This window comes from Gymnoscopelus braueri, assembly GCF_963280865.1.
Source record: "Gymnoscopelus braueri genome assembly, chromosome: 14".
NCBI lineage: Eukaryota > Metazoa > Chordata > Actinopteri > Myctophiformes > Myctophidae > Gymnoscopelus > Gymnoscopelus braueri.
In genome coordinates, this window is record NC_137619.1 from 47,000,133 (window position 1) to 47,017,971 (window position 17,839).

The following is a 17,839-nucleotide window of genomic DNA, read 5'->3' on the forward strand; positions in this document are numbered from 1 at the left end:
TAAAGTTTTTTTTTATTTTTATTTTTATTTTTATTATTATTATTATTATTATTATTATTATTATTATTATTATTATTATTATTATTATTACACTTATTATTATTATTATTATTATTTATTAAATGTTTTGTCTCCGCCAGGCCGAAGGCATGGTGGAGAGTATATTTTATTTATTTATTTATTTATTTATTTATTTATTTATTTATTTATTTATTTATTTATTTATTTATTTATTTATTTATTTATTTATTTATTTATTTATTTCTCTTTTCTATTCATTGTTGGCCTAGCCTGGGGAGGAGTTTATTGTGCATTACATTTTTATATTAAATATGTAATATTAAATATTCTGACCCCATGCTGACTGAGCAGGGATGCAACGTCCCGCGTCTGCTGGCCCGCGTCTGCGGGACGCAACGTCTGCGGGCCTGTTGTTCTCTCACACCCTCATTCTTCACCAAGACCTTGTTGTTGTTCTCTGTTGTTGCCTTCATCGCGTTCTTCTCTTCTTGCGTGAAGAGCCTTTCAATCAGTGTGTCAACCTCTGCCGATTCATTTTCCGCCTTGAGCCAATGGTCTGTTTCTCCTGCTGCTGGCCTTCCCTCGCTGGATTCAGGTGTGATGATGCTGGTGGTGGTGGACGATGGCTGTTCAGTTGCATGAACTAACGCTACAACCTGCATGCTGGATGATTTAGGTGTGACGATGTTGGTGGCAGTGGATCTCCTTGCTGACACAAAGAGCTCAGGTGATGCTTCGTCACACGTGAACACGTCGTCTTTACCGTGATGCTGCTCTTTTCTCCTCCATCCAGCAACAGTGTCCCTGATGCTTTCCATCACTACTTTGAAGGTTTTTTTTTTTTTATGAGTTTCCACTGAGGTGCTGAAGATCCCTGCATCTTCAGCAGCACGAGGTCCATCCTGGGCCTGAGGTGGCGATGGAGGTTCATCCACCTGGGCTGGTTGAGGGGGAGCAGGTTCATCCTCCTGGACTTGTTGAGGTGATTGAGGTGGAGCAAGTTCATCCTCAGGCCCAGGTTCAAGCTTGGCCTGAGGTGGTGATTGGGGTGGAGTGCTGATGATGGTTGAATCCTCTTCTGAGGTGAAGGTCCCTGCATCTTCAGACCTAGGTTCATCCTGGGCTTGAGGCTTGATGCTTTCCATTACGTGAGGTGGCGATGGAGCAGGTCCATCCTTCTGGGCTTGTTGAGGGGGAGCAGGTTCAAGCTGGGCTTGAGTTGATGAAGGGGGTGTAGTGCTGATGATGTTTGAATCATCTTTTGGGCTGAAGGTCCCAGCAAAAGTGTCCCTGATTCTTTCCATCACTACAGTGAAGGCTTTCTTCTTTTTAGGAGTTTCAACTAAGGCGCTGAAGGTCACTGCATTTTCAGCAGCACAACTTCCATCCTGGGTCTGAGGTGGCGATGGAGGTGGAGCAGGTCCATCCTCCTGGGCTTGTTGAGGTGGAGCAGGTCCATCCTCCTGGGCTTGTTGAGGTGGAGCAGGTCCATCCTCCTGGGCTTGTTGAGCAGGTTCAAGCTGGGCCTGAGGTGGTGATGGGGGTGGAGTGCTGATGATGTTTGAATCTGAAGTGAAGGTCCCTGCAGTTTCACTCTTTAAATTTCTAAAGAAACGCTTCTTCAGGAACTGAGGGGCTGGTTCTCCTCCTGTTCCCTTATCCTTGCTGGATTCAGAAGAAGCAGCAGTGTCTGTGCTGCTGCTGCTGCTGTTGTTCTCAGCTTTGAAGAAACGCTTCACCCCTCTCAGGAACCGGCGGGAAGCTGTTTCTCCTGTTCTCCCCTCCTTGCTGCTGCTGTTCACTTTGTCTGGATCTGTGCTGTTATGCACTTTGAACAGACGTTTTTTCACCCTTTTCAGGAAGCCTGCTGTTTCTCCTGTTCCCCCTTCTTCACTGGATCCAGGAGATGAATGATCTGTGCTGTTCTCCAACTTGTAGGACTTTGATTTGAACATTCTGTTCACTTGTAGCTCACTTGTAGTTAAGGATAGTATAAGACCACTCTAACGTACAGCTGACTTCACTATGAGTTCTGGTGGTCTGTCACCTACCTTTTAAAGACCAACTCAATCAACACAAACCAAGTGGATACCATGGTAACAGTGAGCTCCATCAACGAGACGTCACGTTTTTTGCATGGTGTGACGTCACACCATGCAAAAAAACGTGACACGTCACGCCACGTCACCAAAGGCGCAGCGCTGTCACTCAAAGACGCCTTGGGGGCGTGTTTGTGTACAATGGGCGTGGCCTCCGGATAGAGTGCGGTGGGATTCTGAAGCACGCTTCGTGGCAACTAGCCTGGGTCTAATGAGTTGGAAATAAACTAATTATCTGTAGCCTATGCTATTTGAACAATGACATGCAAATATAACATGAGCAAAATATTTTTCGCCTTTTTTTTGGGGGGGGGGGGGGGGAAACATCATTCAATGGCTGCAAACTTAGAAGAGCGGACTGAAAAGACGATAGCATCAAAACAAATGCGTGTTCTACATGAATTAATTTATTATTTAAATAAACAAACCAGTGGTGGAAAAAGTAGGTAGCCTACTCAAATGTTTTACATAAGTAAAAGTATCGTAGAAGTACTGTGTTAAGTAAAAGTACGGATTTTAAAATGTACTTGAGTAAAAGTACAAAAGTATTGGTAAATGTACTTATAAAGTACTGACGCATTGTGAGCTTGTATCGGCTATTTTCAAATAGCCTCGGTATAAACTATGGCTAAAGTGGTTAATGTATGTTTTATAATGTAGGCCTAATAATAATTTATATCTGCAAAGTAGACTACAAAGTAACTAAAGTTTTCAAATAATTAGTGGAATAAAAGTATAATATTTGCCCCTGAGATGTAGTGGAGAAGTAAAATTATTGAAATAGTGAAGTACCTCAAAATTGTACAGTACTTGAGTAAATGTACTTAATTACTTTACACCACTGGCAATAACCTATAAAGACGTAGCAGACGAATGTTGCATGAAATCAAAACAAAGGCAAAGTTGAGTCAATTCAATGAACCTGACGTTAGTTTGTTATTGAATTCTGCTGATCATGACCTATAGCTAAGAAACGGATTAAAATACATAGCCTAGTAAAACATAGTTTTAAACGTTAGTGTTTTCAGTGGTGTGGAGTAACTACATTTACTCAAGTACTGTACAATTTTGAGGTATTTCTCTACGTGGAGGAGTATTTCCAATTTTCAGTAGGCTACTTTTACTTTTACTCCACTACGTCTCAGACGCAAATATTGTACTTTTACTCCACTAAAATTACTTGAAAACTTGAGTTATTAGATACTTTGTAGATTTTGATTATTATTGCAAAAAAATATATAGGCTATAACCACTTCAGCCCTATATATATTTCGGGCATTTGACGCATTGTGAGCTTAGATCTGCTATTAAGATTATACTTGTGGGACATTCTGCATAATGAGTACTTTCAACTTTTTTCGTACTTTAAGTAGGGCCTACAAATGTGAGTACTTCTTCCACCACTGAGTGTTTGTTTGTTTTATATCTGTAGACTTGTCGACTTGCAAACAACTTCGTCAGATTCTTATAATAAACACACGGTGGCGATATTGTTCAAGAGATATGATGTGGTCGTGGCTCGAAGGTCTATTCATCAGTGTGTGTGTGTCTCTCTCTCTCTCTCTCTCTCTCTCTCTCTCTCTCTCTCTCTCTCTCTCTCTCTCTCTCTCATATCATCTTGTTCAGGTTTCACATGGCTTCATGCCTCCTGCAGCGCAGTTGTTTTTCTTTGGAGGATTATGGTGCGATTCTAAGAATCTGACCAAAACGTAGTGACTATGCTGCGTGTGGTGGTGGAGTCTGCCCAGGGCATCCCCAAGAAGAGGCTTGGAGAGCCTGATCCTATTGCTGCAGTTGTGTTTAAAGGTGAGACATCGTGTGTCTACTCTAGATCAGTGGTTCATGTCGAGGACCCCCAAAATGATATGTCTTTAGCTACGATTTTTCAAAAATAGCAGATCTACAATTAAGCTCATAGGTACCCCTTGGTACCCTTTCTAGATGTAAACAGACATCTCTCTTGTACTTTAGTTCTGTATGACAGCCTATGCTTTTTATATCTGTGAAATGATTTGCATTCACACTTGAAAATCTAAAACCTACGCTTTACTTTTTGTGACATTGTAGTAACATTACATCATGGCTTTTTAGAGAAACCTCAGCTTTGTTACTCACACACTTGAAGAATGCATCCTTATAAGGCTTTGAATGACCCTCTTCCTTTCCTCAGCCAGGGACTGAGACTATTTAATAACTTTATTTTCCACTGCTATCTTTCTGGCTACAGTAGGCTATGTCAGAATGTATTTATTTATAAATACATCATACAAAAGAGTGTTCTCCAATCTTATGTCTTGGGAGACATTTGTTCATTTCACACATATAAACTGAACTAGTCATAGAAATAATAGACACTGTCTGAATTCTAACATATATTATGGATTCCTCCCTCCATTAAGACTCCATTAAGGCTGAAAGATTAATAATGCAAATTCCATTTTGCTTACAGGTGAAAAGAAGAAAACGAAAGCAATCGACAATGAATTAAATCCTGTGTGGAATGAAGTAAGTGGGGAATAGTTGATGGCAACGTAAAATAGTGATGGTTGGAATAAAGTGTGCATAGTTGTTTGCTTTCAAATGATTAACTGGGTTAACCAATTAAGAACTGAGGCCGATTCTACAAATGCCTTCTAAAACAGAAGTTCTCAAACGTTTTCGTGCCAACTGGACCCCCAAATTGATATATATTTGGACGCGGACCCCCAACTGAAAATGTTTTGTCCCAGGGACCCCCAGAAGAGAAGATTTGTGTTAAAGAAATCAAAATTATTCAACATTTTTCAAACACTTAATTTATTTTCCAAAAAGTTCAAAAATAGCACATGTAGACTACAAGCTCGCAGTGCGGCACTAAGTGACACGCTTGTAGATCTGCTATTTTTGAATAGCCAACACTAAAATGTTAAATGGCTTAAGTTAGCAGTTATTAGAGAAGATGCTATTTTATTCACAAATCAACAACTTCTGTTTTTCTTTTCTTGTGACTGTAGGTTCTGGAATTTGACTTGAAAGGTTTTCCTTTGGATTCTTCCTCATTCATAGATGTGATTGTGAAAGATTATGAAACCATTGGAAAAGACAAGTAAGTGTGACCAAAAATAAATGATGTCCTTCCCCTCTCTCACACGCACGCGCACACACACACACACACACACACACACACACACACACACACACACACACACACACACACACACACACACACACACACACACACACACACACACACACACACACACACACACACAAACCAAGAACATTAGGTATGTAACGTTGTAACGTCTCCTCCAAACGGACTGTGATGACAGTGTAGGTGGGTACAGTAGGTGTTAAGTGTTAAGTCATGATAATACAGGTAATAACAGAGAGAAAGTTGAATCACTCATGGTTCACCCCTTGAGAGCATTGTGATCACGACTACTTTTTAAATGACTTGTTTGTAATCATGTCTTGCACAGTTGGCCAAATTCGATTGTGAATGCAGTTTAACTCAAATGTGTTGTAGAAAACAACAGTGGCACTACTGAGATCTAGAGTTTGCTATTGGTACATACAGACTACAGAGTATATCACAATATAATGACGACACAGAAACCAAACCAAACCACAGAACCTCCCTGCCACCATGTTCAGGCATGCTGAGTTAGAGGAGGAGCTTCAACTCCCTCAGTGAAAGTTTTCCCTTTTGTCTAACCTTGTAGGTGTGTAGCATTATTTAAAAAGACATGAACACCAGAATCTCCAAATCTATCAATGCACTTGAATATCTGGACATTTCTATTGTAAACAGAAACAGTTTAGTTGGGTTTCTTAGCTGAGAAAGGAGAATAGAAACAGCTTCTTGTAAATGTATGGCAATTCCTCTGAGTCACCTCAGTGATTGCATGTAATGCAGGCGGAGGGCTGCCAGCGCTAGGCTAACGCTAGTCATTCTTCCATGGTCACTGCCTAGCGTAACCTAGCAACGCATGGGGAGAGGGAGGGAGAGCAGAGCGAGAAAGCTTGCGCTGGCTTGTCATTGGCAGATAGATGGTGATGACTAGTTGGCAGCTTAGTGGTTTTGGTTGGAAAAAGAGCAACATATACATCGTCTTGTATATGTACGGTATCCACTTTCAGATCAGGAGGAGTATGATTCAGTAGTACTGCAAACACTACACACATAGTTGACCGAGGGTCCCCCAGGGGTCCATGCTTGGCCCCCCTCCTTTCTCCCTGTACACCTCTCTAGCCAAGCTAGCACGTTGTGACGTGTTGTGAGCTTGTAGATCTGCTATTCTAGCCAAATGTTTGCCTATAATGACATGCCCAGAATAGCGACGCTGGGGCTCATGTGGTTAGGTTGTGATTTCTCGTCTGTGACGTATAAATCAACAAGGTGAACTACTCTCTCTCTCTCATGCCCAGTTTGAAACAAGAGGAATTATTACACAGAAAACCTGAACTCTAATCTGTGATGCCAGCAAGCATACAGTCTGTCTGAAGTGGCTCAACTGGCTTTAAGAGGTTGGCTTTGTGGGCTCTGATTTGGTTTGTTTGAGGATTTACATGTAAATGCACTTAATATCCTATTATTGTAAAGTGTTTGAGCTAGTCCTGCTTCACAGGTCTAAACAGGTAACGGTAGCCATGTGCCCATGGGGCACCATGTGTTATTATTATGATCACCACTGTGTTTAAAAGGCTGGCCTGTTTTTCAGACATGATGGAGCAAAACATGTTGTTCGACTGCAGTACTATATCACAAATATTTAGATATGATCTAATAAAGGGTTATGGTTGAATCTAGACATTTTAACTTTTAACTTTTAACTTTTTTGACCATGGCTTTTTTTCCTTTTTAAAATCTTTTAAGTCTGCAATGCTATTAAGATAATGAATAGGGTCTGTGCATAATTAGTCCCGGGTTTCCAGAAGGTGGCATACCCGGTGCAGTTTCCCATAACTTAATTTGATTGGCTCGGCAGCAGATTTGAACCAGGGGATGAGGGGTTGCCTCATCAGGAATGTGACCACTCATACTTGGTGTAAACACAGATGTCAACCCTTTTTTATCAGTGGTCTCTTTCTTGTGTTTTGTGTACAGTTTGTGTGTGTGTGTGTGTGTGTGTGTGTGTGTGTGTGTGTGTGTGTGTGTGTGTGTGTGTGTGTGTGTGTGTGTGTGTGTGTGTGTGTGTGTGTGTGTGTGTGTGTGTGTGTGTGTGTCTTACTTATTTTTGAGAGAACTAATAGAGTGTCACTGTCTGTGAGTATATGAGTGTAGTGTACATGTTGAGTTTCTATGTGCATCCCTTCCAGTGCACCCAGTCTTTCTCGTGTCTGTAGTGTCCACCTCTCATAAGGGCAAGTAACGGCCAGCATGCCTGTGGCTCACACTCATTGTTTCCATCCTTCTGCTTTTTTTCTTCTGGCTTTTAGTCACTTTACAGGCTTGCCAGTGGAACCCACTGGTTCTAATTATCAAAGCAATTCTGACACTTATTCCTTTCACAATGCTCCTTCCAAATAGCTCTACAATGATACAGTACTGTATAGTCTGCCTCTATTGCCAGACTAAACAATGCAAAGCTATATTGTGACAGCTTATTTAGATAATATACTGTATCTCTGTTGTGTGGGAGCTGGAGGGAATTCTTCATGCAGCTCTCCACTATCATACTAAACTCTTACTGGAATCCCTCCAATGCTGGACCCAAACTAAACGGAAATTGTTTTGTCCTCCTCATCATTAATTATAATGCTTTGGAATTTTTGGAGTTATTATGGCGTGGCGCAGAAGGAGCCAGCTGTCTAGAACAGGTTTTTTTCCCCTGTATCTCTGTTTGTTTGTCTCCCTGTATCTCTGTTTTTTTGTCTCCCTGTATCTCTGTTTGTCTCCCTCTATCTCTGTCCTCACAAAAGTAGACCGATCACAGCTACGCCAGTCCCAGCTCACCACATGCCACGTTAGCACGTTGGCACATCACTGGTGCTTGGTTCACAAAGTGCACACCTACTGTAGTAACTTGCTATCTATAGCTACAGATTGCAGGTTATTTAGATGTCTCTCTGTTGTGGGGAGTTGGAGAGAATTCATCATACAGCTCACCACTATCATACCAAACCTTTACTGAAATCCCTCCCACCCTAGACCCAAACTAACCTGAAATTGTTATGGTCCCATTGTTAATTATGAATATGAAGACAATGCTTGGGAATATTTTGAATCCTAGGTTTCTGCCCAAGAGCAACGATATGTGTCATGCCTTGCAGTCTGACATGACACAGCATGTCACCGGTGTCAACTTATTGACAATTACAGTTACACTGCTTAACAAATTACTAGCCTAGGGGTGAAAGAGCTACTCAGGGTTACTACCCTACAGCAACGATAAGTGTTGTTGACCCAATAATATGTGGAGAAGTGAAACTGGGAAGTGTAAGCTGTCAGAGGCCAGAAATACCCATCCACACCCGAATGAGCAAACAAATTTCAAAACAAAGAGGAACCACGCGTGTCTTACCACAGGTTCATGAATTACTGAAAGAGGAGAGGGTAACCACAACAACTGCCACCATTCATCTCACTAAGGGCAACATTATCTGCATGTGGGAGAGCAAGAATACAGTTTGCAAAAATGTTCACCAACTGTCAACAGTGCAATGACACTTGACTTAGGGTACGGTCACGCAACTGCGTCAGAGGCGGTGTAGTGTAGCCAACGCATTCCGAGGTGTCAGATATGACTATTTTTTGTTTGTGGGCAATGCTGATTTCCTAGACTAGAGTGAAGTTTGTTTGATTTGCGGTATTGTGCTTGGCTCAAATGGCTACCATTGTGTTTGGCTCAATTGGCTGCCAAGTTGGGTCAAAGTCGAAGATGCAACGCATACAGTACCTAAAATAAGTCATTAAAATAGAAAAGGTTTTATTTATTAGGACATAAAAAGATAAAAACAACAATATTTCAGGCATAAAAGTGACTGTGGTGTGGGTGATGGCTCATTTAAGCAGTCACACCTGGCCTGAGTCCAAACTAATTGGGCTCTGAGCTGGGTGTGACTGCACACCTGTTCAGTTCAGTCATGAGTCATCCCCTCACTAGCCTGAGGCTACGAGCTCAATCCATGGTCTTGAAGGGCGGACCCAAACACAGCCGCCCGGATTTGTGCGTGGCTTCCTATTGCTTCAACAATCTATGTCCCCGCCTCCCCTCCCCTCCCCCCCTCGGCCTGTGCACGGAGCACGCTGACGTCACCAAATTTAGAGAGACGCCCCTCTGCACTCTGATTGGTTAGGAGATAACAAGGTCCAAGACCATCGTTCCTGCATGGCTCCCCCAGGCTTTTTTTCTTTTGTAACAAAAAAAAAAGCCTGGGTTTCCGAGGCTATCCCCTCACTAACTTGAGAGAGAGCCTCTGTCATGGACAGAAATTACATGTGCTCTGGCTTGTACCATCTTGCCACTCTCTACAATAAAAACTTTTGAAACATCTACTTGACTGTGTCCCTGTGTCGGAGGTACCAAGCCTCAAAGGTGGCCGGTAGCATCAACGATGCTACAATGACCAATCGCAGGGAGTTTTAAGGCAGGTGCAGTATAAAAATGTTCACCCACTGTCAGGTATAGTACTAGATCAGACATTAGAAGTCAGGATGATGCAATAAACAATACAATAAATATCATAATACAATTGTGACAAAATCAAGCAACATCACAAGTTAAAAAACACACACATTAGAAGAACAGATCAGATAAAAAAAATCTCAAAGTGTCACTAGCTCAGCCAAGAATAAATCTGTTAGGTAAGGGTGTGTGTATAAGTAGAACTTGTGTGGAGAGTTGAGTATGTGTGATCGTGCCTGTACTGATAATAATCAGTAAAATATCGCTTTAATAATGATTATTATCTGATTGATTTTCAGGTTCATTGGCTCAGCTAAAGTTTTTCTGAGGGACTTGGCCAGTGGTCAAACAAAGTCTCTCCCATCCAGGAATGTGCCCTTGGTCAATGAGAAACAACAGGCCTTTGGGGTAATTAGTAATAAATACTCCAGATTGATGCCATCTTCTTTTTTCTTTTCTTTTCTTCTCTGCTTAGTTTTTTGCCTTTTAACTAGTTTTCTCTTAATAAAGTTGTTTTAAGCAAGCAACTTTGGGTACAGAGAAAAGCGCTACATACATTTGATGTATTATTATTATTATAAAACATTTGCACATTACATCTTCAATCCAAACATTTAGATTCCATTGATAATCATCTTATTTTTTATTTTTTTTACAGGCAACCATTAATTTGCTGATTGGGTATGAACCACCTGCCAACAGCACTCCCAACTTAAATGACCAACCTGATGGCTATATTATGGGGGGACAAGGGGATGTTGGTGAGTCATTCAGGAAACACAAGTATCATGTTAATGATACTTATCTACATAATTATATAAATGACTTTTGATGGCTTTTAGATGTTGCCAGATGGTCAGATACAGAGTCCAGTTGAAAAGATTTGTCCAGTGTGTGCTCGCTCATGAACAGTAAATAAGGCTGATATGGAAACGATGGATGCAAATTATGCTGAGAATTGCGTATAGCCATGGCAGCGAATGAGCTTCCACAGGAAGACTTCACAACTAACCAATGAGCACATAGATTAGTCCATTCTAAATTGAATTTAATTACATTATAATCAGCTAGCATACATTGAAGCGGTCCACGTTATTGTTAAGCAGATAATACCTCAAGTGTCAGAATGTCTAGTGTCTAAATGTCTATTGAACAGGGAGGGCAGGTGACATGGTTCAGTTATGCCCTGTCCACAAAACAGGATCCAGTCTCTTGTCCACGAAGATGAGGATCTTGTGGTCATGAGATGACCTCATCTTATATCCTGTGGCCACAAGATCTTCTGTGCGCTTCAGTTAGTTGTCATGGACACAATACACAACAACTTGTTTTTTCAACAATATATTTATAGATATGCATCCCATGTTTATGACGCATTATAAACATACTTATAATGTATTATAATCTGTATTAAAACACTGTATAATTATAGTTATAAGAATGCTCATAATGCTTTATAAAAATAATCATAACACGTTATAAAGCATTCTATAATGACTTATACGGTCAACTATTATAATTGTGTCTATAATGTTTTAAAGCAACAAATGACCACTTATGGCGACTTATAATGACAGTATAATGCATTTTAACAGTGATTACAATGCATTTTAATGGTGATTATAAGGAATTATAACATGATTATAATGTCTTACAACTATGAGAATTAACATAGAAACTGGTTTGTAATGTATTATGCTTGCATTATGAGTACTTATGAGTGCTTAAACTGTAATTATACAGTGTTATATGCATATCACAATGCATTTATACATGACCTTATCAGTCATTATAGAATGCTTTATAACGTGTTTTGATTATTATTATATAGAATTATGAATATGTATGAGCTCTTATAACTATAATTATACAGTGTTATAAGCAGATTATTATGTATTATAAGTATGTTTATGAGGCATTATGGTACGCATATAGTGTTACCATTTCTTTTTACAGTACAAAAACAAAACAATATGCACTTGCCGGCACGTAAAAAATACATGACAATCACACAAAATGCTAACAATAAAAGGACCACAAACAATAACAAGAACAGCACTACTCCTCTCCAGGTTCTTCCATTAAATGTGACACATCATAATTTTTTATATATTGCATAAAACAACCCCACACTTTCTGAAACATATCTTGCTTGTCCTTATAAGGATGCACTGTATGTAATTATTTCCAGATTTGTAACTCAAATCTTTGCTTCTGGGGGTCCCTGGAACAACATATTTTCAGATGGGGGTCGTTGGCCAAATACATATCATTTTGGGGGTCCTTGACATGAAAAAGTTTCAGAACCACTGATAAAGAAACATAGGTTTTTCAGAAAACTATTAGGATTTAGAAGACATCTTGTAGAATCGGAACCTCAGGCCTTAATGGGTTAATATACATTATGTTTGTGTGGTTTTGCATCTCAGGTGGGGGTGAGGAGGGAGCAGAGGGGGATGAGGATATGGGAGGGGGGGCTCAGGTGGGCATTTCGGGAGCTGCCCCCCCACCAGGCCAGACTGGACACTCCAGTCAAAAAGCCATCCGTCTCAGCCGTAAAAGTCAGAGAGCCCTGGTCAACAAACAAGATTTCCAGGTATTGTACCCGACACATGGTTGGTTTTTGAAAAAATGCAAAAACCTCAAGTGTAGATAAGAGGACCAATTGTGTGGTGGTTTTCTGGAGAAGTAGGCACACACACACACACACACACACACACACACACACACACACACACACACACACACACACACACACGCACACACACACTGATTTGATATGTACAGCATATGCCTATTGTCTCACAATACTTCAAAAGTCTAGTTTTGCATTGCAATAGACTAGATCCCTATATTTTATACAGTCACGTTTATTCTTGAAATCATTCCGATCAGAGATTCCAATCGAGCTGTTTACATGAGGCATTTGTCTTCTGATTGGGCTGTCATTCAGAATATTAGTGGAATTAGGGTCCAGGTAAACACAGGCAAATGATGGTGATGTTTGCTGGTGACCAAGAGGAACTGTAACAGGACGACTGTGCCGTTTGTCCAGATTCGTGTTCGAGTTATTGAGAGTCGACAGCTGCCTGGCAACAACATCAAGCCGGTGGTCAAGGTGAACGTATGTGGACAGACCCACAGGACCAGAGTTAGAAGAGGGAATAATCCATTCTTTGATGAGGTAACGAGTCGGTTATCTTACTGTAACACCATTCTTTGATGAGGTAACGAGTCAGCAGTGGTGGTGAAAGTACTACATTTTTTTTAATGAAAACTTAAATAAAAGTATCAATATTGCCATGTAGTTATATTATTTACAAGTAAAAGTCCGGAATTAAAAATTTACTTCAGTAAAAGTACAAAAGTATTGCCATCAAAACATGGTAAAGTACCAAAAGTAAAAGTACTCATTATTCAGAATTAAAAGTTTTCAAATGTATAAAATGCATACAAATCTTTTGAACATTGCAGATCTACAATCTCGCGACGCATTGTGAGCTTGCAGCCGAAATGTATATACCGCTGAAGTGGTTAATGCATGTTTTGTAATAATAATCCAAATCTACAAAATAACTAGTAACTAAAGTTTCCAAATAATTATAGTGGAGTAAAAGTACAATATTTACCTTTGAGATGTAGTGGAGTAGAAGTAAAATTATTGAAAATTGGAAGTACTCCAATTAAGTAAAAATACCTCAAACATTTACTTAAGTACAGTACTTGAGTAAATGTACTTAGTTACTTTACACCACTGCGAGTCAGTTACCTTACTGTAACACCACGCTCACAAAATGCACTTCTCTCAAAGAGAGGCTTATGTTAAAGTGAAATTCTAACTCTAACTCTGAGTTTTCATCAGAATCCTATCTTTGTATTGTGAGGAGGACATGTGGAAATCTGACATAAACTTCCTGTTGCGTTCTGTGTTGAGAGCTGGGGAATCTCCGTTTACTACATACAGTGTTTTGAAACGTGCCGTTTCATGTAGCTTGCGCTCAGATTTTCATTAGGAAGTGTTAAGTCAGATTTTCACTTATCACATATTGTTGCAGCTTGTTACAGTTTTACTTCCTTTCACCTTCTGTCTTTACTACTGCAGTTGATCTCCCTTCGTTCGCTTGTATCTAATTCCTCTCGTCTGCATCTTCTCCTATCGCAGTCCATACCAAAGCATATAAGCATCTAACCTTAATATGTTGTAAGTCCTGTGATGTTTGATGACATAATGACAACTACAGCATTTTTACTCTAAGAGAAATACGCAGAAATATAGAAAGGTGTTTCTTATGTATACATCTTGGTTCCTCAGATATTCTTCTACAATGTGAACATGCTCCCCTCAGAGCTGTTTGAGGAGTACATAATTTTTCGGGTGAGTACAGATGATTCTTGCAAATTGTTCAGCACTCCATCTCTATCTGAGTAAGTCATTGTTAACCCATTAAGACCTGGAACTAGGGTTGCCAACCGTCCCGTATTAGCCGGGATGCCCCGTATTTGAGGCAAAAGAGGCAGTGCAGTGCATGTTCACATCATGTATACTTTACATTACTTAATACCATTTTTCAAATATTAAATTTTTTAACATTTTGGACAAAATAGCCAATTGTACATCGAGGTGCCCAGATGTCCCTAGTGCCCACCTATCCTGTATCCGATTTGAACATGCCTGATGTACAATGTGATGTAGTAGCCTAATGCAGGTGTAAGACCATTGTGTTTGTATTGTGCAGAGATGCTCATAGGCCTGCGTCCTGCGTCGCTGACGCACAATATTGCGAAAGGACGCATTCATGACACCGTCGTGGCGTCCATGGGACGCACTAGAGTTGTCACCAACAACAGAGACAAATAAAAAAATAATTTGCGGTAAAATTAGTTGCTGTGATCTGCATGGACTCTCTCGGTTAGACACCGTTGTTTGGAGAAGTATAACCCTCGGTTAGACACCTTTGTACTGGAGAAGTATAACTCGGTTAGACACCGTTGTGTGGAGACTCTCGCACACGTCGTTTTCCTCCGAGGTGGAAAGACTGGTGATGCGAGGTTACACAGTCGCAGCAGCAGCAGCGCAGCAGCACAGCCCGCCCCCCCACACACACACACACACACACACACACACACACACACACACACACACACACACTGTTAGGCTACGCTACACACAGAGGTGGAAAGACTGGCGACGCCAAGTTACACACAGAGAGAGAGAGAGAGAGAGAGAGAGAGTGAGACGGCATGAGGAGCTGGTTGAGACCTGGTCTCAAACGTGTAAAAAAATCATCATACATACAGGTCTACTACTATAACCTTTGTTGCTATTGTCATCTTAAATTGACCAGCCAAAGTAAAATCCACGATTTTAGAGTGTTCTCCAACTTGCTTGGAGAATGGAGATCAGAGTGATGTGATGGATGCGTTTAACGCATGTTGCCAATCAGCTGTGTAACATTAGCAGGTTAACGATGGCTCGTTCAGCCTATGCATTTGACCCTGATTTGACCACAAAGGCAATCAAAAGCACTAATTAATGGCAGCTGTAAGTAACCGGTTGTCTATCATCTGTGTCTTGTGTATGTTTAATAGCCAACTGAATGTTTTCTGTAGCCTAGTAGAGATATCAAGAAATTCCCTGAAGAGGGAGACCCTCTCCCTCATGCTAAACTTAAAGTGACTTAAAAGGTTCTCCTCAAAAATACAACTTTATTTTCCTTTCTCAATGACAAGCCTAATAATTATTATTGCATTTTGGCTATGTGCAATAACTGCAAGCCAATGTTAATAGGCATTGTCAGTATTTGTCTTCATTATTTCTTGAATTCCTATTTCTTTAGTTGCCAATAATTCCACTGTAAGCCAGTGTTTTCAGTCTTTTATTGCTACACAATAAATAGTAAAAATAAATTCTACATTCATAAATGATACAAAATAAAATAATAATGATAAAAAGGTTCTGTGATTAAATGTATTCTATTGCCCCCCGTTGACAAAACCGTCCCGGGGGGGCGCCGAACTGGGTCCAAGCACTGCACCACGTAGGGTGTGAATTTTTGTGGGACTCATAAAATGTCCCTGGGACCCATCTAAAAGACCACCCTTGGGTCCCAGGACCCATTACATTGAAAACCTAGCAACATCACTGATTGTGTTATAGGTATGCATAGTTTTCTATGCATTTAGGGGGTTTTGGGGGGTTTGACCCCCAAAATAAATTTCGAACCCTAGGGGCTGGCTCCCCCAAAAGAATTAGATAACGTAACCCTAACCTAACCCTAATCCTAACCCTAAAACCGAAATAAAGTAACAAAAAAATGAAAAAAATGTATCAAAATCCGCCCCAAACCCGAAAATGTTCACGCGCACTGGCGCCGGAAATTTTCACGCGCACTGGCGACGCATGCACGCGCGTGCATGTGTCCCATTTTTCCATTTCTGAAAGTTGCCAACCCTACCTGGAACGCATCTGTGTCACTTTTTGATTTGATTACGAGCTTGTAGATCTGCTATTTTTGAGAAATCGTGAAAATGTGCGCAAATCTTTGAATATATATTCTTTTAAAGCGAACATTTTTTAACTCAAATCATTGCTTCTGGGGGTCCCTGGAACAAAATATTTTGAGATGGGGGTCGGTGACCAAATACATATAATTTTGGGGGTCCTTGACATGAAAAAGTTTGAGAACCACTGATATAGAAACATAGGTTTTTCAGAAAACTGTTGGGATTTAGAAGACATGTGTAGAATCGGCTTCAGGTCTTAATGGGTTAATGTGAAATGTCATGTCTTTAAAGATATGTCTCTGGAATTTACTTTTTAAAATGATTCTAGAGTTTGCGGTGGTCTTGTGATGTATTGTTGACAGCATTGTCTCTGGTTTCTCTCATGCAGGTCTATGACTCCTACTCACTCAGATCAGACAGTCTAATGGGGGAGTTCAAGGTGAAGTATGAGAACGACTTTCAAATGCTTATTTATGATCTAACTCAGTGCAGTGTTCTCTTTTCAGTCCAACAGAATGAAGATTTGTTCCACTAACTTGACATTCTCTCTTTGTTTATCTAGGTGGATGTTGGCTTCATCTACGACGAGCCTGGTTAGTCTTTTCTCATAGAAAGCTCACTCAGTATTGGATGAGTGTTTCTCTCAGTCTTGTGTGCCAGTCTTGTGTGAATTCCTTGTGTGCACGGTGAGTGTGACTGTGCTGTGTCATTTGCAGCTCATGCTGTAATGAGGAGATGGCTTCTCCTGAGTGATCCCGATGACTCCAGCACAGCAGCCAGAGGTTACCTGAAGGTCAGCGTGATGATTGTTGGAACTGGAGACGAACCACAGGTACGAATGTCACCTCACACTCACTGTCGTCTTGTCTCTGTTGAGTACAGATAAGAAAACCCATTGGCCTGGTGTGTGTGTAAATGGTAAATGGTGCATTTATATAGCGCCATTTATCCAAAGAGCTTTAAAATGAGCATTACATTCACCCGTTCACAGAAGGAGGAAACCATGCAAGGCACCAAATTGCTCATCGGGGGCAGTTGGGTTTAAAGGGGAATACCACTGAACTGCCTAGAACTGGATAATTGATTGATCTCAATAAATTATCCAGTTCTAGGCAACATGTCAAGGGGGGGGGGACTTTTTTCTTATTTCTACACAACAGCTCTAAGGTGTATTAAAGACATAGTTCAATGTTGAAAATGAGTGGTACTCCCCTGTAAGTGTCTTGCTCAAGGACACTGCAACACTAACGAGGGGGGAGCCGGGGATCGAACCGGGAACCTTCCAATTCCTAAGTAGCTGTAGAATGTAGAATAGATGGAAGGCTACATGAAATGACATATTGGCATATAAATATTTCCCTAACAAAAGTACACTTTAAATTTTTTTTATATGTGATGTCTTTAATGCCCCATTTTCCCCTAGTGTTAAACATTGTGTCATTGAGTGTCTTCTTGTCCATGCAGAGTGAGAGGAGGGACAGTAATGATGAACAGGATGACATAGAGAGTAACCTGCTGGTACCGGCCGGTGTCACATTACGATGGGTCACTCTGAACCTCAAAGTCTACCGCGCTGAAGATATGCCCCAAAGTAACTATTTCTGA

At 40.6% G+C, this 17,839-nt stretch overlaps 2 protein-coding genes across 3 annotated transcripts in view; both read left to right on the forward strand.

Annotated features, from left to right (window-relative positions):
• Positions 1 to 3,752: 3,752 nt before the first annotated feature.
• LOC308100670 (myoferlin-like) lies at positions 3,753 to 10,975 on the forward strand (the record flags this gene model as incomplete). The annotated part of the gene is made up of 6 exons (XM_080449736.1): positions 3,753 to 3,926; positions 4,570 to 4,625; positions 5,114 to 5,205; positions 10,030 to 10,138; positions 10,389 to 10,491; positions 10,932 to 10,975. The coding sequence occupies exons 1-6, from the start codon at positions 3,839 to 3,841 to the stop codon at positions 10,973 to 10,975; spliced, it is 492 nt and encodes a 163-aa protein (XP_080305862.1). The 5' UTR covers positions 3,753 to 3,838.
• Positions 10,976 to 12,164: 1,189 nt separating this feature from the next.
• Positions 12,165 to 17,839, forward strand: part of LOC308100912 (myoferlin-like) — a 41,541-nt gene continuing 35,866 nt past the window's right edge. For both annotated transcript variants that reach the window (XM_080450093.1, XM_080450094.1), the window contains exons 1-7: positions 12,165 to 12,326; positions 12,786 to 12,914; positions 14,043 to 14,105; positions 16,623 to 16,673; positions 16,797 to 16,827; positions 16,951 to 17,066; positions 17,699 to 17,825. In XM_080450093.1, the coding sequence (XP_080306219.1) occupies positions 12,195 to 12,326; positions 12,786 to 12,914; positions 14,043 to 14,105; positions 16,623 to 16,673; positions 16,797 to 16,827; positions 16,951 to 17,066; positions 17,699 to 17,825 (649 nt within the window). In that variant the 5' untranslated portion in view covers positions 12,165 to 12,194. The remainder of the gene's footprint in view (positions 12,327 to 12,785; positions 12,915 to 14,042; positions 14,106 to 16,622; positions 16,674 to 16,796; positions 16,828 to 16,950; positions 17,067 to 17,698; positions 17,826 to 17,839) is intronic.